Raw genomic sequence first — 20,934 nt, 5'->3', positions numbered from 1 at the left:
GTCTCAAAGACTTGGTTCCCTCTTCAGAAGCACACAGCAGCACCGTATAGAGCGCACAGACATCCTCTTTATTAGAAATGTTCCATATTTAAGATACGGATCAAGATCTGCTCTGGACTCGATTGTGAACATGTTGCAAGGTTTAATAGATGATAAAACAGGATACAAGATAATAACTGAGGATATGGGATAATAGACTATATATACAGTATATATATATACTGTATATATATATATATAAAGATGGTATAGGATGATAAATGATAATAAAGGATGATATATGATAATTCAGGGCGATACATGATGATACGGGGTGATATATGATAATATAGGGTGATACGGGGTGATACATGATAATACAGGGTGATACGGGGTGATACATGATAATACAGGGTGATACGGGGTGATATATGATAATAGGGTGATACGGGGTGATACATGATAATACAGGGTGATAAGGGGTGATATATGATAATACAGGGTGATACGGGGTGATACATGATAATACAGGGTGATACGGGGTGATATATGATAATAGGGTGATACGGGGTAACAGATGTTTGCATAGACAGCAGAAGCTGTCAAAGGGAACCCAGCGTGTCGTGGTCTTCCAGTCTTGGTCTCAGGCTGCGTTATCATTTCAGACATTATCATAAACACATGATCATAAACACATTACCTGTCATTTTCTCTACAGGTAGAACAACATTCAGGATCCACCCACTGCCGTGTTGTCACAGGTACGATACACACGACCTTACCACTGATGACAGCGTGATGACAGACTCGCACACACAGAAAGGTCATGTGACAGCGGGGCTCACACAGAAAGGTCATGTGACAGCGGGGCTCACATCGTTAACCTTTACAACTGCACGTGTGCATAATTAAGGTTGTCTTAAGAAGAACGTTGTGGGACAGGAACACAGCAGCAGGACGATGCCAGGCTCCAGTCAGAGCCCACCGGAGGATGCTGGGGTGGTGGGATGAAGCTACGGAGCATGTGGCACAGAGCAGCACATTAACACAGAGCAGCATAAAAACACAGAGCAGCGTAATAACACAGAGCAGCACATTAACACAGAGCAGCGTAATAACACAGAGCAGCGTAATAACACAGAGCAGCACATTAACACAGAGCAGCACATTAACACAGAGCAGCACATTAACACAGAGCAGCACATTAACACAGAGCAGCGTAATAACACAGAGCAGCGTAATAACACAGAGCAGCACATTAACACAGAGCAGCATAAAAACCCAGAGCAGCGTAATAACACAGAGCAGCACATTAACACAGAGCAGCACATTAACACAGAGCAGCGTAATAACACAGAGCAGCACATTAACACAGAGCAGCACATTAACACAGAGCAGCACATTAACACAGAGCAGCACATTAACACAGAGCAGCACATTAACACAGAGCAGCATAAAAACCCAGAGCAGCGTAATAACACAGAGCAGCACATTAACACAGAGCAGCACATTAACACAGAGCAGCGTAATAACACAGAGCAGCACATTAACACAGAGCAGCACATTAACACAGAGCAGCACATTAACACAGAGCAGCACATTAACACAGAGCAGCGTAATAACACAGAGCAGCACATTAACACAGAGCAGCGTAATAACACAGAGCAGCGTAATAACACAGAGCAGCACATTAACACAGAGCAGCGTAATAACACAGAGCAGCACATTAACACAGAGCAGCACATTAACACAGAGCAGCGTAATAACACAGAGCAGCACATTAGATGTATAAAATGTCGATGCTACCAAATTAATATAATTTACAATGGGGAATTCTGTCATTTTGAAGCCAAAAACAGAAAAATGTTAGACGTTTAATTTTGTTAGTTGTTTATCATTTTTGGCTTGAGTCAAGTAAAATACCAAAAAACCTGAATCCACAGACACATTTTACTGATCAGTTTCCATCTTTCTTCCCTCCTCGCTTCCTTAAGTGTACATGGAAAGATAAATCCACTGAAAACAGAGAAACACACGTTACTCACACACTTAAATGTGGTCTTGTCAGGTTTGTGCTGCTAATGCTGCTAACTGTGCTAGCTTTTTTATTGTATTTCCTGCATCAGATCATTCAAAATGTCAGTCAGGAGATTCACTGTCTGTATTTTTTCTCACTTCTGGCTCGCGAAGATTCATCCACTTTCCATCAGACAGATTCTTGAAGATCTCTGTCAATCAAAAGTGATGTCAGCGCTCCAACATGGCAGGCCTGGAGGCAGAAGGTTGTTTTGGCCTTCACTCACTGTGCATGCAGTCCAAACGCAGGATGAGGCTGATGAAGCTCTCCAGGGACATGTGACCAGCAGAGCCGCCGTAGCGCACAACCATCAGGCTGAGCATGTCGTCACTGAGCCTCTTTCCTGGGGGGACACGGACAGACCGGACACATGGAGCCACAGTCAAACTTCCAGGTGTGACCTTAGTTCCCTCATCAGAGACCAGGAGTGACTGAATAAGAGGTGGGGAGGGAGGAGGAGGGGAGGGGAGGGGGGGGAGGAGGAGGGGAGGGGGGAGGAGGAGGAGGAGGTGGAGGGAGGGGAGGAGGGGGGGTGGAGGGGGGAGGAGGGGGAGGGAGGGGAGGTGGGGGAGGGAGGAGGAGAAGGAGGTGGAGGGAGGAGGCGGTGGGGGGAGGGAGGGAGGGGAGGTGGGGGGGAGGAGGAGGGGGAGGGAGGAGGGGGGCACACCCCAGGGGCAGAACATCTCCTGGGTTGTCTAAAGAAGAGCTAATAGCATCAGGAGCTAATAGCATCAGGAGCTAATAGCATCAGGAGCAACATCCTGACTGGCCCACCTGAAGCATTGAAGGCGTTCCTCAGCTCACTCAGTGACAAAGTTCCTGTTTGTGACACATCAGTCAGGTAGAAAATATCCTAGAAGGAGGAGAAGGAGAAAAAGAAATCCCTGTAAATATCCAGCTTTGTTTATTTAGTCACATTTTCACATTGCTTGATCCGGGCCAGAACAACGGCGTTGCTGGTTCATGGTGACTCTCAAGGTGGGAGGAGCCGAGCAGGCAGCCTGTCGACCACCTGAACCACCGGTCAGGACCCCTGCTGAGGTCCGTCTGAGACCTGCTGCAACTGATGAAGGCCTTCAACTGTAACCACAGCTCCACGGGCTCCTTCACCATCATCTTCATCACCTCCACCACCATCCTCATCATCACAACCAGCATCGCCATCATCACCTTCGTCACCTCCACCATCCTCATCATCACAACCAGCTTCACCATCATCACCTTCATCACCTCCACCATCCTCATCATCACAACCAGCATCGCCATCATCACCTTCGTCACCTCCACCATCCTCATCATCACAACCAGCTTCACCATCATCACCTTCATCACCTCCACCATCCTCATCATCACAACCAGCTTCACCATCATCACCTTCGTCACCTCCACCATCCTCATCATCACAACCAGCTTCACCATCATCACCTTCATCACCTCCACCATCCTCATCATCACAACCAGCATCGCCATCATCACCTTCGTCACCTCCACCATCCTCATCATCACAACCAGCTTCACCATCATCACCTTCATCACCTCCACCATCCTCATCATCACAACCAGCTTCACCATCATCACCTTCATCACCTCCACCATCCTCATCATCACAACCAGCTTCACCATCATCACCTTCATCACCTCCACCATCCTCATCATCACAACCAGCTTCACCATCATCACCTTCGTCACCTCCACCATCCTCATCATCACAACCAGCTTCACCATCATCACCTTCATCACCTCCACCATCCTCATCATCACAACCAGCTTCACCATCATCACCTTCGTCACCTCCACCATCCTCATCATCACAACCAGCTTCACCATCATCACCTTCGTCACCTCCACCATCCTCATCATCACAACCAGCTCCACCATCATCACCTTCGGCACCTCCACCATCCTCATCCTCAGCAGGTAGCACCACAGTGCGTCCAACTCACCCTGTACTTGATCACATTCTTCCACAAAGCAACAAATTCCTCGCTGTTCAGTTTGCCTGTGATTGAGTTCTGTTCTGCTCGTTAAGGTCAGATTTCACTTCACAGACGTAATTCCAAGAACAACGAATGTGTGAATGCCGTTTTTCCCGACGCTGAAGAAGCGACCCACTGTGGGAGGATACGTCCATCAGGGCGACCATGCTGCGACAGGCATCAATGCTGAAGCCGCCTGATTTCAGGTCTCCTAAAATCAAAGTGGAAATGAAAATGAATCCAAAAATACTTATAACGAACGCTAAACTTGGGCTAAGCTAACGCTACGTGTGTTCCCCGAACCTTTCAGGATCTGGTCGTTGAGAAGCCTCTGGAGCTGTTCAGCATTCACTTCTTCATACTGAGAAGCAACAAAAATATGACGTTCTGAATAATCAGCAATCACAGTTTGAATCACAACATCTGATGTTGCTGCTATGTTGGATTTTGCATCGGCGAAGCAATCGTTCAGAAAGTTTCTTTGAATTGTTATCACACTTTATATCAGCAACATTGGAAATGTCCAAAATACTACATCCCACCCACATCCTGCAGGGGGCGCGGGAGCAACATTTTTTAAAAAGATATTTTTAAAAACATTTGATTGCAACTTTCATTTAAAACAAAAACTCCGTTATACAGCACAGGCCAAAAGTTTGGACACGTGTTGTCTGGCGCGACAGCTTCATTTGTTAACGAGCGCCACTCGTTTCACTCGCTGATGCTTCTCGCCATCATATGAGTGTCGGCTGAGTCACAACCCGACTGCTGCTCCCAACCCCATTAACACGGTGAGGAACCCTGACAAGGCCCACCTGGGAAGGGGACCTCAAGCTCTTTGAGAGAACACCCAGGGGTTGCAGCACTAGCAAAAAACCAAGGGGGGGGGGGGGGCATATTTAGAGTTTCATACTTTTTTAAAGTTGTGCTCATTCAAAGTTTTGATGCCTTCAGTGAAAATCTGCAATCTCCAGTCATGAAAATGCAGAAACACATTGAATGAGAAGGTGGGTCCAAACTTTGGCCTGTTCTGTAGATGTGAAGAAAAGAACCACCTGATCGGAGTGCTGGCGGAAAAAACTTGTTTTTCTTTCATCATCCTCAGTGTTTGCTTTGATCTCAGTCATCTGAGTTCAGGAGAAACAGAAGCAAAACACAGCTTGACTCTCAGAGCGGCAGCAACACAGAAGCAAACAGGATGGAGAACAAGACAAAGGTTAAGATCCAAACTCACGTCTTCAGCTGCCTCCAGCTGCCCCAGGGTGGAGGTTTCACTGAGGCGAAAGAACGTGGACGTTACACACCTGAACAAGTTTTATAGTTCCAGAGTAAAGCAGCTCACTAGTCACACATTTGCTGAGGTGCTGACGAATAACAGCAGCAGCGTTACTGGGAATTCAAATATTCACTGGATTACTTGTAAAACTTGACACTTTGCTGCTGAGAGAAGGTGAAATAATTAAAATAATACAGATAAAATAATACAGCACCAGTTCATGGGCTAGCTGAGGAAGTTTTAATAGAGTAGTTCAATGCAAAACAGGATTATGTGAGGAAAGGAAGGGCAGAGGGCAGCGTACTATCCGTGCGCCTCTCCTTTGTAGACGATGGTTAGGAGGAAGGACGCCGTCTCATTGGGACCGAACGTGGACGGAACAATCAGGTACTCGGCTGGTTTCAGCCGAAAGACTTCCATCACCTCACGTGCATCTAGGAACCTTTTACTCTGGGCTACAGGTGTGCGGCTTTTGAAGAAGGCAGCTGGGAACTTTCCTCTGTGAGCCTCATCCTGCAATAACAAGGAGAGACGAGCTGAGCGACACGGCCCATTTAGAGAAACTGGCCATGAATCTGATTAAAATGCAAGTCTGACCTCTTCAGGGATCTGGAGGGGGCCGGAGTTACGCGTTCAGGTGCACAAAACAAATCAATTAGTCAATTAGGATGTTACATATTTACTTTCACCTGCCCTCAGAGTCAAATATAGCACATACTGTACACAGGAGCATCCGTCACCACGCAGAGCTTAAAAGGGCTTTGGATTATTTGAATGGATTTTTATTGATTCGGTCCAGATCTCAGGTTTGGTCCTGTGACATCCTGTTTTATTTTGAAAGGTAACGGCCCTCCTCCCCTCGAGCATTTCAAGTTTCATAGTCTTTGAGTTGGGTGATCTTTTAGACTTGTGGGTTTTGTCCTCTGTCAAAAGTGTTCTTTAAAGTCAGGATCCAAATGAAGCCAACTGACAGGTTAAATACAGCCCTAAATACGGAAATGAATCAATCAAGAAGAATTGCCTAGTTTTTAAGTCAGAGGTGCAAATAATTGTGAACCAGGGCCAGAGTCCTGTCTGCTGGTGAGACACCAGAGTCAGCGGCTGAAGGAGCCAGTGTGAACTCAGCGTTTTGGACTGAAGGGAGTCGGCCCGCAGCCATACGTCAGGCTTACCTCAAACACAGAGAAGCCAATGTGGAATTTTCTGCACTTTTGTCGTCTTCGCTTGTCGGGTTTTTGCGTGACAGACACAAAGATATTTTTATCATTTGCGTTTTCCGAAAAATCCCCATGAAGCTTGAGTCGGAACTGTGGATTAATCCAGAAAGTGTCTAACAGAAACACAGACAGAAATGAGGATTGAGTGCATCGGATCAGTTCAGGGAGCGGCTGATCTGAGGTGACAGCTCCAAAGAAAAGAAAAAGGCCTATTTTTCCATCAACACCGATTCACCTGTCCAACACTGTTGTTGATTTGAACATTTCAATGTCTCGTGTAAAGCCCAGTATGTGAGACAGATGGATTGTGGGTAACTGTCTCGCAGCTGCAGGACTTTTGTCAGTTCGTACTTGAAGAAGTCTTCTGTCATCGGACTGCTTTCACAGCCTGGACTCATTTAATGATGTGACTGAAGAGGAGAAAAGCCCGCTCTGAGCTCGGCCCTAACCCTAACCCTAACCCTAACCCTAACCCTAACCCTAACCCTAACCCTAACCCTACCAGTACAGGTACATACAGCCTACTGCGCAGGACGGACGGATACAAGGCTACCTAACCTGCTAGGTTGCTTTGGGTCAAAGCCCCTTGGCTTTGGTCTTTGGAAAATCTACCTCAAAGCCCTCCCAGATTCCGGAACGTCACCAAAATGTTGTCATTTGTTCCCTGGCCCATTATCAACATTTCAGACTTAGTTGCAGTACCTTTATAATTCATGCATCCTCCAGCAGTGACTCCTGAAACCCATCTTCCCTCAAACATGGACGTCCTCCACTTACACGGTTGTTCTCCATCAAGGAAGGAGGGACACAGGCAGCATATGTCCAAATCAGTGAAAAATGAACAGAAGTCTTTGAAGGGCATCCTGTTAATTTTGAAGATTATGAACAAGCATATAAATATAGATAGTCCCGTGTATCCATTCATCTCTAAGCGGCTACGAAATACCTCAGATATGACTGTTTTGCTACTTAATGTAAAGTTGATGGAACCTAGTTTCAGTAGACTCCTCTGTCTTCTCCTTACCTACAAGGTACCCGGAGGTACTAATAGCATGGTGCCATCCTTCATCATCCCGCTCCGCTCTCAGTCTGCTGTTCTATTTGTGGTTCTGAGGCTTTCAAAGAAGAATGGGCAGCTGAGTCCCTCTCTACTTAGACTTAAACCTTCATCTTTGCGACGGCTTATAGTCACTCTTCTACTCTTCTCCTACACATAATTATTGTATTTGTATGGATGGTGTGTTAGGGTTAGGGTCTATTGCTTCTCTTGCAGTGTGAAGCATTTCATTAGAGTTGGGGGGTAACAGTTCCTCACCAGAACTCTCCATCCTCAGCCACAGAAAGGCACAGTTTCCGGTCTTCTGCGCTCACAGTCCTCCACAGTGGTGACCTGAAGGACCGTGAGAACGACAACATCAGTGATTCACTCACTGACGGGCAGGTCGCAACACATTCTGTTCGAAGACAAAGTTGCTCTGACAGTCTAATATGCAAATGAAGTCCTGTCCTTGGAGACGCCTTTAGGGCAAGACTGCAGTGTTTCGCACTGGAAAACCAGTCTGGCCAGTGTGTGTGTGTGTGTGTGTGTGTGTGTTTGAGATTTCAATCGATAGCCTGGAATAGGTTTGAAATGTATTGATCATTGGATCATGTTACCCATCACTCCAGTCTCCCTTCCACTCCCCTTTTCCCCAGGGGTTCCACAGACGCACCAACCTCACCACATTTCCTTGGTGGAGCATCTGGTCAGAAAGGAGAAATAAAGCAGAGTCTCATGATTGATCTAGACAGACAACTTGTGTGATTCTTCACCTCTTTCACGCCTGTTATGGTGTACGCATGGCCTTCCACTAATCCATTCGAAAGTACCGTGTTGGCTGGTGTCTCCTACAAACAACATGAAAATTGCTGTTACAGTTTTTCCATAAGGGCATTTTAGGTTGTCAGTCAGGGTTAGGGTTGGGATTTGGGTTTAGGGGTTTTGGGTTAAACTTATTAGCGCTGGCCTACTGATCCATGGGGTGTAGGCAGGCCCAGACCAGCCAGTTACACCAAGAGGTCTTTATAAGTATCAATGAACCCATCAACACTTGATCTTAGCTTTCACCGTTGATAATCTAAGATCTTTATCTATTCTGTCTTGGATCATAATAAAGGTGAACGCTAACAGTCAGGGTTAGGGATAGGGTCAGGGTTTTGGGTAGAGTCAGGGTTAATATCAGGGTCTGGGTCAGGGGGTGGAGCAGCTGTATTTAACACTTGTCCAAAACCACTTTTTTTCTATGCATTAACACAAAAGAGTGACATGTATTTCAACAGCACTTCCTCTATAAACCTCCTCTGTTTACTAGTTTACTTTAATACACACTCACCCCCTGCAGTGTGCCTGAGGACATTAATGACTTTGACTGTCCAGCTCTGATTATCAGCTCCCACAGGTTCTGCGGAGGGTCTGAAAGCTGGACAGTTACATGAACACCACCAGTGAAGTCCATCAGAGCCTCGGCAGGAGAGCCCGCATTCATGTCAGCATAGGACCCACACACCCTGAAAGGCAAGCATCATCCATTGGTCCAGAGCTTCCACAGACCTCCTATCACATCGAAGGACTCTTTCCATACTTGGCGTAGGCTTTCTCCAGCAGAGCGGGCCAGAACTCGTTTGGATCTTTGGAATGGACAAAGATTAATCTCCCATTGATGGTGGGTAGTTTGTCATCAATGACCACATCAACCCAGCCTCCAAATCTCCAGAACTAAAGTGACAAAAAATAAACATCACTTGGTAAAACAGTCCCCACAACACTGTAAAAATCTGTGGGTGTAGCTGTGTGAGATGTCTTCGGTCACTAAGTCTGAGTAAAGGGATTTTATTTCACTGTTGTGGACAATTGAAGACATTCAACTGATTGAAGTGATAAGCAAAAACTATGTAGCTGCAGCCATTCCGGCCCAATCTGAGCCTCCATAAACACGGAGCAGTACTGACACTCACCTGGAGCGTCCCCTGATCTATTCTAGTCTCACGTGTTCATGTGGCCACTCAGCAGAATCAAGTTCATTTGGTCGGATCATTTTGTTCGTAAATCACAGAAAAATGTGACTTGCAGAATAATTGGATCATGAAAAGCAAAAAGTAATAGTACCCTAAATTGTTATTTTTTTAGTTTCGAATTACCCTGAAGTGGAAAAGACCACAGTAACTCTCCTGGAAGGTTTGCTCCACGGGCACAACTTGCTTGAGGATGTCAGATTGAAAGGTCAGAGATCCGAGAGACGCCAAGAACCAGCAGTCCCCTGAGAGCCAAACACGATCATTACATTCTTAGATATTCAGGTTTTAAGCATGAGTGAGTTTTATGAATGAACAAACTGGTCTTACCAAGTATTCCTTGGCCAAAATCAAACCTGGAAATCCCATCAATTATCAAGCATGGATTAGCAACGTTAGGAATTTTCTGCAGCAGAATAAGTAAACATTGAAGAAATTTTAGTTTTTCATGATGTAAATAGCTGGTTTATAGGTTCTCACAGTTAGGAGACAATAACATGCCCACATCATTCAAACAGGCCCAGAAAGGATTTGTTTTCCATCTTAATCCAAAATTCCTCCCGCTCTCGGTCTGTTTAGCCATCATGTGTTGGACCACATGTTTATCTCTTAAAAATAGAGGCCGTAAAACAAACACATGGCATTATGGGTATTATAAATATCTCTCATCTCATCCTCTTGACCAATTTATCCCTTTCAGGGTCTTTGGGAGGGAGCACATATGGGTGAAGGCAGGTCCCCCCTGGATGGGCTGTCCTTTGTCCTCCTTTGTCCTCTGCTCATAATCTAAGCGTAGCCAAGGGCTGGAGGGAACCACAGGATTTCATTGCTGCTTTTTCAGATGATGTTGTCCTGTTGGCTTCATCAAACCAGGATCCATCATCATGGTAGCATTAAGCTACCAGGCCCCCTGCTATGGAACCAGCTCCCTGTCCAGGCACCCCGCTATGGAACCAGCTCCCTGTCCAGGCCCCCCTGCTGTGGAACCAGCTCCCTGTCCAGGCCCCCTGCTATGGAACCAGCTCCCTGTCCAGGCACCCCGCTATGGAACCAGCTCCCTGTCCAGGCCCCCCTGCTGTGGAACCAGCTCCCTGTCCAGGCCCCCTGCTATGGAACCAGCTCCCTGTCCAGGCCCCCCTGCTATGGAACCAGCTCCCTGTCCAGGCCCCCCTGCTGTGGAACCAGCTCCCTGTCCAGGCCCCCCTGCTGTGGAACCAGCTCCCTGTCCAGGCCCCCCTGCTATGGAACCAGCTCCCTGTCCAGACCCCCCTGCTGTGGAACCAGCTCCCTGTCCAGGCCCCCCTGCTATGGAACCAGCTCCCGGTCCAGGTACGGGAGGCTGACTCCATCGCTACTTTAAGATCAGACTTAAAACCTCCTCTTTGATGAAGCTTATTGTTACTAATTCAGTAGTTCCAGTTACTATCATAGACAGACAAATTATCATACTTATCATACTAATCATTAGGTTATATAATAATTATATATAATATTATAGAAATAATTATCTAATCATTATGTCACATCTCAGGGTTGTGCTGTTAGAGGCCGAGGCTGCCGGGGTCCAGAACCATGATCACCTGACAGGCCTCTGGTACCCCACTGGGTCATGGTCTCCTCTCCTCTCCTCTCCTCTCCTCTCCTCTCCTCTCCTCTCCTCTCCTCTCCTCTCCTTCCCCCCCCCTCCCATCAGCAGGAGGGTCCCCCTACATGAGACTGGTCCTGCTCAAGGTTTCTTCCTGTTAAAGGGGAGTTTTTCCTGCCACTGTAGCTTGTTGGGGGTCAGGCCCTGGGATTCTGGCAAGCGCCTTGAAACAATTTTGATTGTAAAAGATGCTGTATAAATAAAGATTGATTGATTGATTGATTGATTGATTGATTGATTGATTGATTGATTGATTGATTGATTGATTGATTGATCGTGTAGTCAGGTGGTTTGCAGCTGAGGGCAAAGCAATTTGAATGAGAATTGGAATCTTGACTGGAAAAGGGGGGTTTGTCCTCTTCAGGTTGGTCCTGCCTCTATGGAGGAGTTCAGGTGTCTGGAGGTCCTGCTCACGAGTGAGGGAATGGTGCATTTATGCTGCTGGTGTTCCGTCAGGGTGAAGACAGCGCTTTACTAACCCGAACCCTATTCTCACCTGTGGTCATGACCTTTGGGTAGTGACTGAAAGGACAAAATACGCAGATACAAGTGGCCAAAATGAGTTTCCGCTGCAGGATGTCTGGGCTCTCCCTTAGAGATAAGGTGAGAAGCTCCGTCACTCAGGAGGAGCTCGGAGTAGAGCCGCTGCTCCTTCGTTCCTGCGGTGGCTCAGGGATCTGTTTCAGATGCCTCCTGGATGCCTCCCTAGGAAGGTGTTCCCGACATGTCCCACAGGGCCCCAAGAGAGACCCAGGACAGAGCAAAGTCTGGGCATCCCTGCCTCGGCTGCTGACCCCGCGATCTGGTCCCCGATAGAACTAAAGAAAATGAGACAATCATCCCGCGGCCCCAAGAGGGACAAAGCGGTTAAGAAGACGAGATGTTCTAAAATGCTGGACAGACTCTAAACCAGGGTTAGGGCAATCACAGCTAACAGTGGATGCTGCTAAACTTACTGCAGGTCTCAGCCACACCACACGGTCCAGGTCAGAAGGGCTGAGTATACCGGCTCCGATGGAATTCCTGTCAGGGGGGAACCTTTCATCGATATACCTCAAGCCTCGAATGTTGCAGTACTGTTTCAGCTGCTCGTAGTCTTGTTGGAGGAACTTCTCTGGGTTCTTGCTGCCACCATGTCCATTTTGTTTACTACGAGCCTCCAAAATGTTCAAGCACACACCCGGAGGAGGCATTGTTGCCACGTTTGGACTCTGTTAGGAACAAAAAAGGCAACCTTCATACAGTATGGCTGCATAACAAGCTAACATTGCTAATCTGCTAGTCCTGGTATGTTAAATCACACGTGGTCTGTGTTCAGAACAGGAAGAACCAGTTTAAGAGCCATTTTAAATGTTAAAGAGGAGAATTCTGTCTCTTTCTGTACTTCAACTCTGTACTTTTAACATTCCTATGCAGAAGCTGCAAAGTCATTGTTTGTCTTTTATTCCTTATTTATTGCTGGTTAACATGAGCGCTCCTTCAAAATAATGGTCAAAATTGTGTGACAAGACTAAGAAAAAGTGCACCGTTCCTGGACTTCTTTAGCGCTGCAGGATTGACGTCTGCTGACTTCAGAGCAGCTTCAGGCAACATGACGTAAGATTCCAGCTGCAGCAACATGTTGCATTTGCATGTTAACATTTAGCTGCTCATTTTCCTAAGAGCTCAGTTCTGCATGGACTTGTTGTGGAGCATTATTGGGTGTGATTTGGTGCTCCCAGCATGGAGCGCTGTCACATGAAAAGCTGATTCATTCAGAGCTTTAAATTACAGCCTGGAACACCATTTAACATCGATCCATAGGTGATCTAACCACTCGTACCACTCGTGGAAACTATCAGTCTGTAACAGTCACGAGGACGCGTGTGCATATGTGATGGAGTCATCAAGACCTCGACATTTGAGGACGGGAACATCGATGCTTAAACGTATGAGAAGTGTCGGCAAATGTTGCAGTCAAGCAAAGTGAAACTGGACACTGAAGAAACATGGAAGTACAAATACTGACACAGGAAAAGATGAAAGCATTTGGATATGGGCTTGTTGACAGGATCTACTCACCAAAAATGGCATATTTGAGAGGCCAAAAGATATAATTCAATAACAGCTCTGGCTCATTTTAGATCCCCTCAGTGGGTTAGTCACCTCTACCACCTGAGTGACTGCCTTTGGTCTATTTAGTGCACGTGTGCCCGAAAACTAAACCAGTAAATTCCATAGAGGTTATGGAAATCTTACCTGAGCTGCTCCAAAGTGAAGATTGAGCAAGTGAGAATAGAGAGGCTGCATCTTAAAGAGCCTATAAATGCCTATAAATGGAGGGGGAGGAGAAGCTGCCTGTACTGCCCCCACCCACAGGCTGACTGTGACAGGAGGGCAGACAGGCAGGAGGGCAGACAGGCAGGCAGGAGGGCAGACAGGCAGGCAGGAGGGAAGACAGGCAGGAGGGCAGACAGGCAGGCAGGAGGGCAGACAGGCAGGAGGGCAGACAGACAGGCAGGAGGGCAGACAGGCAGGCAGGAGGGCAGACAGGCAGGCAGGAGGGAAGACAGGCAGGAGGGCAGACAGGCAGGCAGGAGGGCAGACAGGCAGGAGGGCAGACAGACAGGCAGGAGGGCAGACAGGCAGGCAGGAGGGCAGACAGGCAGGCAGGAGGGCAGACAGGCAGGCAGGAGGGCAGACAGACAGGGTGTGTTTTCATAAACAAGCAGAGTTCCAGTGTTCAGGCTGGAGTCTGCTGTCAGGACAGAGTTCTGGTTCTGGTCAATGATTGATCCAAACATCTCCCTCATGGTGCAGTAGAAGCAGCCTTCAAGCCTGTGCTGACGCGCTCGTGTGAAGCTTAAACTCACCGACAAAAGTGAGGCATAAATGAAATGGAATCTTCAATAGAATCAGAACTCCTTTTTTATCCACTAAAAGGTTCCAAAGAAGTTATTGCACGGATCCAAGTGGCCCTGTGAGCAGGTGTTCCGGCTTCTTTTCTCTCTTTTGCTGCTGTTGCCTGCAGCAGTCTAGAGAGCCGATGGCTGTGTGTGTGTGTGTGTGTGTGTGTGTGTGCGTGTGTGTGTGTGTGTGTGTGTGTGTGTGTGTGTGCGTGTGTGTGTGTGTGTGTGTGTGCGTGTGCGTGCGTGCGTGTGCGTGTGTGTGTGTGTGTGTAAAACCAGTGAGTCCAGACTAGGTGAATTGTGATGTGGGAGGACTGTAGCCAATGAGGAAGTGAGCAAACAGGAAGCAGCGTGATTCCAAAGAAGGCCTCTGGAGCTGCTCCAGGATGTTCTCCGTCTTATTCCATGTTGTGTGTTAGGGTTTGCAGTTGTTGCTACACTTCTTCTGCATTTTTGTGAGGTCACATGTGACCACACAAGGTTTCTGGCTTGGAGGACAAGAATCGGGATGTGAATCTGAACCCGCTCTGAGATCATCAGAGGGCATCACTGACATCTTATCTCCATGTTTGAGGTCTCTAACAGATCAAACATCTGCGTACGTGTGAACCCCTTCGGACATTTTGAAAACTTTGCTATTTGCTTGGTTTCTTTTCAAACTGCCAGATGTTATTTAATCTAAAGTCCCACTGGTTCCACAAAGACCCTGTTCCATGGGTGGGACAGCAGGGTGCTAAATCATCTCTTAATGTGTTTTATTATTATATTAACTACAATAATTGGTGTGATTTCATCTTGGATCTGTGTCTGCTGGAATCACATCCAAGAACTAACTTTAATTAATATCTAATCCATTTTTGGGTCGTTAACATCATTATAAAATCATTTCTCCACCCTGATAACTCACCAGTGGAAGAGGATGTGAGGCTGTAGACCAGCAGGGTTAGGGTTAGGGTTAGGGTTAGGGTTAGGGTTAGGGTTAAACTGGTGAGTTAGGGTTAGGGTTAACCTGGTGAGTTAGGGTTAGGGTTAACCTGGGGAGTTAGGGTTAGGGTTAACCCGGTGAGTTAGGGTTAACCCGGTGGGTTAGGGTTAGGGTTAACCTGGTGAGTTAGGGTTAGGGTTAACCTGGGGAGTTAGGGTTAGGGTTAACCCAGTGAGTTAGGGTTAACCCGGTGGGTTAGGGTTAGGGTTAAACTGGTGAGTTAGGGTTAGGGTTAACCTGGTGAATTAGGGTTAGGGTTAACCTGGGGAGTTAGGGTTAGGGTTAACCCGGTGAGTTAGGGTTAACCCGGTGGGTTAGGGTTAGGGTTAACCTGGTGAGTTAGGGTTAGGGTTAACCTGGGGAGTTAGGGTTAGGGTTAACCCAGTGAGTTAGGGTTAACCCGGTGGGTTAGGGTTAGGGTTAAACTGGTGAGTTAGGGTTAGGGTTAACCTGGTGAATTAGGGTTAGGGTTAACCTGGGGAGTTAGGGTTAGGGTTAACCCGGTGAGTTAGGGTTAACCCGGTGGGTTAGGGTTAGGGTTAACCTGGTGAGTTAGGGTTAGGGTTAACCTGGGGAGTTAGGGTTAGGGTTAACCCAGTGAGTTAGGGTTAGGGTTAGGGTTAACCTGGTGAGTTAGGGTTAGGGTTAACCTGGGGAGTTAGGGTTAGGGTTAACCCAGTGAGTTAGGGTTAACCCGGTGGGTTAGGGTTAGGGTTAACCCGGTGAGTTAGGGGTAACCCGGTGAATTAGGGTTAGGGTTAACCTGGTGCGTTGGGGTTAGGGTTAGGGTTAACCCGGTGAGTTGGGGTTAGGGTTAACCCAGTGAGTTAGGGTTAACCCGGTGAGTTGGGGTTAGGGTTAACCCGGTGAGTTAGGGTTAACCCGGTGAGTTAGGGTTAGGGCTAACCCGGTGAGTTGGGGTTAGGGTTAACCCGGTGAGTTAGGGTTAACCCGGTGAGTTGGGGTTAGGGTTAACCCGGTGAGTTAGGGTTAACCTGGTGAGTTGGGGTTAGGGTTAGGGTTAACCCGGTGAGTTAGGGTTAGGGTTAACCTGGTGAGTTGGGGTTAGGGTTAGGGTTAACCCGGTGAGTTGGGGTTAGGGTTAACCCGGTGAGTTGGGGTCAGATGAACTGAAGACGTGTGATGTCCTCATAAATGTCCCTAACCCTTCTAGATGCTCTAAAATGCTGTTTTTATGTTTTCCAGACTCTCGTCGTAATGGGGCGTATTCCTGAAGCCTCCTGCGATAGCCTCCTTTTCACTGAATTTTTAAAATATTAAATAAATAATGTTAGAAACAAAAGTGACATTTTAATATAAGTATTTTGAAGAGCAAAGCTGTAAAATATTCAATAAAAAAGACGGTTCATCATCTTTTAAGCAGCATTTATTCCAAAACAAGGGAACAGGGTCCATCATCATCAGCAGGCTCACACACACACACACACACACAGGCACACACACACACACACACACACATACACACAGGCACACACACACGCAGGCACACGCAAACGCAGGCACACACACACACGCAGGCACACACACACAGTCACACAGGCACACACACACACATGAGTATGCAGCGGCCAACGTGCACTGGAACACACAGGTCAAAGGTCTCCTGATCAGTAGGAGAGTTGCTTTCACATGAGCGAACAGCCGTTCCAGGTGACCCCCCCAAAGAGCTGTGGAGGGGCCGCAGGTACCGGAGGGGAGGGGAGGACACAGGTGAGGCACGCACGGTCACAGGTGCTGCCCAGCACTTCCAACAAATACACAAAGTTTTACAAAACTAGAAATATTTTAGCATTTGAGCCACGTGAAACGTCATCTTTGGAATCATCAGCTCGGAGCCCCTCAACGTTATTTTCACACACAATGAAACAGAGGATTTATGACTCTGGCCCAGTGAATGATGTGTTTACACTTAATTATCTCGTCTAATATCCCTCACAACCCACCAGATATTGAGCTAGTACCTTAAAAGTACTGATTTATTGGTAGTTAAAGTCACTAAGTTGTGGATGTAGAACAAACTTCAATGATGAGAATCAAACATTTGTTTTACCCAATTTCTTAAAATAATTATCTCCAAAATGTTCAAGCACACACCCGGAGGAGGCATTGTTGCCACGCTTGGACTCTGTTAGGAACAAAAAAGGCAACCTTCATACAGTATGGCTGCATAACAAGCTAACATTGCTAATCTGCTAGTCCTGGTATGTTAAATCACACGTGGTCTGTGTTCAGAACAGGAAGAACCAGTTTAAGAGCCATTTTAAATGTTAAAGAGGAGAATTCTGTCTCTTTCTGTACTTCAACTCTGTACTTTTAACATTCCTATGCAGAAGCTGCAAAGTCATTGTTTGTCTTTTATTCCTTATTTATTGCTGGTTAACATGAGCGCTCCTTCAAAATAATGGTCAAAATTGTGTGACAAGACTAAGAAAAAGTGCACCGTTCCTGGACTTCTTTAGCGCTGCAGGATTGACGTCTGCTGACTTCAGAGCAGCTTCAGGCAACATGACGTAAGATTCCAGCTGCAGCAACATGTTGCATTTGCATGTTAACATTTAGCTGCTCATTTTCCTAAGAGCTCAGTTCTGCATGGACTTGTTGTGGAGCATTATTGGGTGTGATTTGGTGCTCCCAGCATGGAGCGCTGTCACATGAAAAGCTGATTCATTCAGAGCTTTAAATTACAGCCTGGAACACCATTTAACATCGATCCATAGGTGATCTAACCACTCGTACCACTCGTGGAAACTATCAGTCTGTAACAGTCACGAGGACGCGTGTGCATATGTGATGGAGTCATCAAGACCTCGACATTTGAGGACGGGAACATCGATGCTTAAACGTATGAGAAGTGTCGGCAAATGTTGCAGTCAAGCAAAGTGAAACTGGACACTGAAGAAACATGGAAGTACAAATACTGACACAGGAAAAGATGAAAGCATTTGGATATGGGCTTGTTGACAGGATCTCCTCACCAAGTGGCCCTGGGAGCAGGTGTTCCGGCTTCTTTTCTCTCTTCTGCTGCTGCAGGCCAACAGCAGCACAAGAGAGAGCCGATATTCTGGCTGTGTGTGTGTGTGTGTGTGTGTGTGTGTGTGGGGGGGGGGGGGGGGTTAATGTACTAATTACTTCTTTAATTACTGTCCCTCTGACAGTCATTCTCCTCTCAGCAGGACTCGATCTACCTCCATCCTCCAACACCAATAGGATCCTGCAGCCTTTCCTTTCCTCCGTCACTAGGTGGCGCTCTAACTGTCCTAGAGTCTACAAACAGCGCTGACTGGACCACGGCTGTTCCCTACAATATTCCAGAATAATAATAATAATAATAATAATAATATTCCAGAAATCCCTTTAACAATATCGCCCTGATCACATCCTGCTGGGCTGAAGGTGATGAAGACATTTTTCAGTCTTGACTTGGATCACATAAAAATGTTGAGTTGTTGTTGAACTCCTCAGGAAGTTTGATAAGAATCACTGTTGAGAAGCCAATTAAATAATTCACAGATTAAATGACGCCTTTAATCTGCCGCTGCTCACCTGGTGTATCCAGTTATAAACATTAACTCTGAGATTTGAACCCTTTAATGTATAAATCAATTAGTAAATACATGAAAAAACAACAAGATTAGACAAAATTGGTTGGTTTTGAAGCGCCACAACTCTGGTGATCTTGAGTTTTTCTTGTAATTTAATCTGAATAGTGGCTTTTGTTAAAGCACATTTAATATTAATGTAAACATTGATCATAAACATTCGTAGACCACAGCTGATAATGACCTTAATTACAGTGAGTCCTCATTAATGTGTGAATGCCATCAGGCTTTGAACATCAGTAAAATCCAGTGGCTGGACGAAATGTACGATTAAATAATGTGTGTTGTTCCTTGAAATCAGGTTGTGAAAGATAAGCTAAATGACCTGCGTGCGTGTGTGTGTGTGTGTGTGTGTGTGTGTGTGTGTGTGTGTGTGGTGTGTGTGTGTGTGTGTGTGTGTGTGTGTGCGTGTGTGTGTGTGGGGGGGGCTCCTTCCTCTACTTCCTGCGATTGTGGTTCGGATCGTTTCCTGTGTTCAGCCAAACAACGTCTATCTCCAGGGTTGTCCTCCTCGGCAGCGTTGACGCCTTTTAAACACACAGGTGTTACACACGTGAGTCATGTATGTGTTTATTCACTTCCTGCTTCCAACAAACGACATGTTTTGGCTCATTTTGGCTCATTTTACAGGACTTTCATGTTCCTAAACAAAACCCACTTCAGTGGCGTGACGGGTGTGAGCTCATTCCGTGGTTGTTTATTTCAATAAAATCCTGTCCTTCCCCCGAGGGTGGGGGTCACAGAGTAACCCCACCCCTAACTGCCGTGGCTCCGAGACTCTGACCTCTGCGTGCACAATACGTGTGCACACTTGGAGCAGTGAACCGGAGACATCTGGAGGAGCGTCACAACACTGCAGGTCCGCCATTGTTTTCTCTTCCAAAACGGAAGCGGTGAGAATAAAGGACCCGTAATTGTTGCTGAACATGGTTTCCGCCTTTGGTTCGTGTCCCAAACAGGATGCAGGAGCATGAATGTTGGGTTCAGCGCCACTTCCCTTCGGCGCTTTTACCACACGCTGGAAAAACTGTGAAGGAGCTTTTGGATACCACTAACCTATGGATATGCTGTTGATCTCCCTGTGGGTGCTGGTGTCCACCGTCCAGGGCAGCTCAGGGGCTGCACAGGAGACGCTCTGCACCCCCAACACCTGCTTCACTGTGCACACGCTCAGGCTCAGCTTCCAGATGGCCTGGCGGAGCTGCGAGCAAAACGGAGGTTATCTGATGACAGTGAGAGACCGAGAAGAAGAGAATGTGCTCCGCTCGCTTCTCTCCAACATCCCCAGACGTCACCAGGAGAGGACACAGACGTTTTGGATCGGACTAAAACTGCACAAAGGAGACTGTGTGCTAGCCTACCAGCCCCTCGGGGGCTTTAAATGGATATCTGGAGAGGAGGACTCCTCTTACTCCAACTGGGAGAAACAGCCTGCCAGCACATGCACAGAGGAGAGATGTGTCAGGGTTCTTCGTCCCTTTTCAGGAGAACCCCACCTCAGATGGACTGCCGGATCCTGCAGAAGGCCCAGTTCTTATGTCTGCAAGTTTTATTTTAGTGGAATGTGTAAAGCGTTGGTACTGTCGGGCCCCGGGCAAATAGCCTACACGGCCCCCTTTTCAGAGAGACCGCAGCACTACAAAATGCAGCTGCTGCCCTTTGGAACGTATGCGGACATTTCATGCAGTGACCAACAGTCTCACCTGTCCGTGTGCAAAAAGACAGAAGACGGGTTCAGGTGGAGCCACCCGGGTCCGTTCTGCAGAACAGGAAGCCCAAACTGCGCCATCCACAACGGCGGATGCCAGCATTTCTGCCAGCAGGCTGCAGGTGAGCTGCGCTGCTTGTGTCAGGACGGCTACAGCCTGGAGGAGGACGGGCTGTCCTGCAGGCGGGTGGACGCGTGCACGGAGCACCTCTGTGAGCACCAGTGCCTCCCTGGAGGGGCGGGACACTCCTGCACGTGTGCGGACGGCTTCAAGCTGGACGCAAACCTGCGCAACTGCAGCGACATCGACGAGTGCACGTGGGCAGCCTGCGGGCAGCATTTGTGCATGAACAGCCATGGCAGTTACACGTGCGTGTGCAGGGATGGTCACCCAATGGTGGACGGCGGATGCGTTCCCGTGGACGAGTGCGAGCGGCTGCAGTGTGACCACGGCTGCTCCGACACCGGCGGCTCCTTGTCCTGCTCCTGCCTGCCCGGTTTCTCTCCAGCTC

General features: G+C 47.4%; 2 protein-coding genes across 6 annotated transcripts in view; one reads left to right on the top strand and one right to left on the bottom strand.

Annotated features, from left to right (window-relative positions):
• Positions 1-47: 47 nt before the first annotated feature.
• LOC115246524 (calpain-1 catalytic subunit-like) lies at positions 48-18,110 on the bottom strand. Of its 5 annotated transcripts, XR_003887218.1 has the most exons (23): positions 13,460-13,594; positions 12,178-12,432; positions 9,907-9,982; positions 9,703-9,821; positions 9,147-9,280; positions 8,898-9,072; positions 8,338-8,412; positions 8,182-8,267; positions 7,841-7,915; positions 7,228-7,388; positions 6,481-6,638; positions 5,906-5,917; positions 5,613-5,821; positions 5,267-5,306; positions 5,088-5,159; positions 4,336-4,393; positions 4,182-4,243; positions 4,000-4,068; positions 2,831-2,909; positions 2,283-2,399; positions 2,155-2,207; positions 1,903-1,995; positions 48-992 (listed from the first exon to the last, which is right to left on the bottom strand). XR_003887218.1 is itself a non-coding variant. In XM_029831928.1 (22 exons), the coding sequence occupies exons 2-22, from the start codon at positions 12,412-12,414 to the stop codon at positions 1,969-1,971; spliced, it is 2,094 nt and encodes a 697-aa protein (XP_029687788.1). In that variant the 5' UTR covers positions 12,415-12,432; positions 18,091-18,110; the 3' UTR covers positions 1,883-1,968. The 5 variants fall into 5 exon arrangements, 3 of the variants coding, with proteins under 3 accessions (XP_029687788.1, XP_029687784.1, XP_029687778.1); XM_029831928.1 differs by lacking the exons at positions 48-992; positions 13,460-13,594 and adding an exon at positions 18,091-18,110 and having other exon boundaries at positions 1,883-1,995; XM_029831924.1 differs by lacking the exons at positions 48-992; positions 13,460-13,594 and adding an exon at positions 14,074-14,277 and having other exon boundaries at positions 1,883-1,995.
• A 1,246-nt stretch (positions 18,111-19,356) lies between these two features.
• LOC115248305 (complement component C1q receptor-like) overlaps positions 19,357-20,934 on the top strand; it is a 2,244-nt gene continuing 666 nt past the window's right edge. The window contains exons 1-2 of the mRNA XM_029831946.1: positions 19,357-19,573; positions 19,674-20,934. The exon at positions 19,674-20,934 is cut by the window's right edge and continues 666 nt beyond it. Of these exons, the coding sequence (XP_029687806.1) occupies positions 19,773-20,934 (1,162 nt within the window). The 5' untranslated portion in view covers positions 19,357-19,573; positions 19,674-19,772. The remainder of the gene's footprint in view (positions 19,574-19,673) is intronic.

This window comes from Takifugu rubripes, chromosome 2 (genome assembly GCF_901000725.2).
Source record: "Takifugu rubripes chromosome 2, fTakRub1.2, whole genome shotgun sequence".
Lineage (NCBI taxonomy): Eukaryota > Metazoa > Chordata > Actinopteri > Tetraodontiformes > Tetraodontidae > Takifugu > Takifugu rubripes.
This window is presented reverse-complemented; position numbering and strand designations above follow the sequence as displayed.

What these genes read in the sequence shown, in the direction of transcription:
- LOC115246524 (XM_029831918.1), bottom strand. Translation starts at nt 13,510, where the DNA reads ATGCAGCCTCTCTATTCTCACTTGCTCAATCTTCACTTTGGAGCAGCT. An exon ending in GTGGTCTTTTCCACTTCAGG is followed by an intron (nt 9,281 to 9,702) that starts GTAATTCGAAAC and finishes TTGTCACTTTAG; the next exon opens with TTCTGGAGATTTGGAGGCTG. An exon ending in CCATAACAGGCGTGAAAGAG is followed by an intron (nt 8,268 to 8,337) that starts GTGAAGAATCAC and finishes CTTTCTGACCAG; the next exon opens with ATGCTCCACCAAGGAAATGT.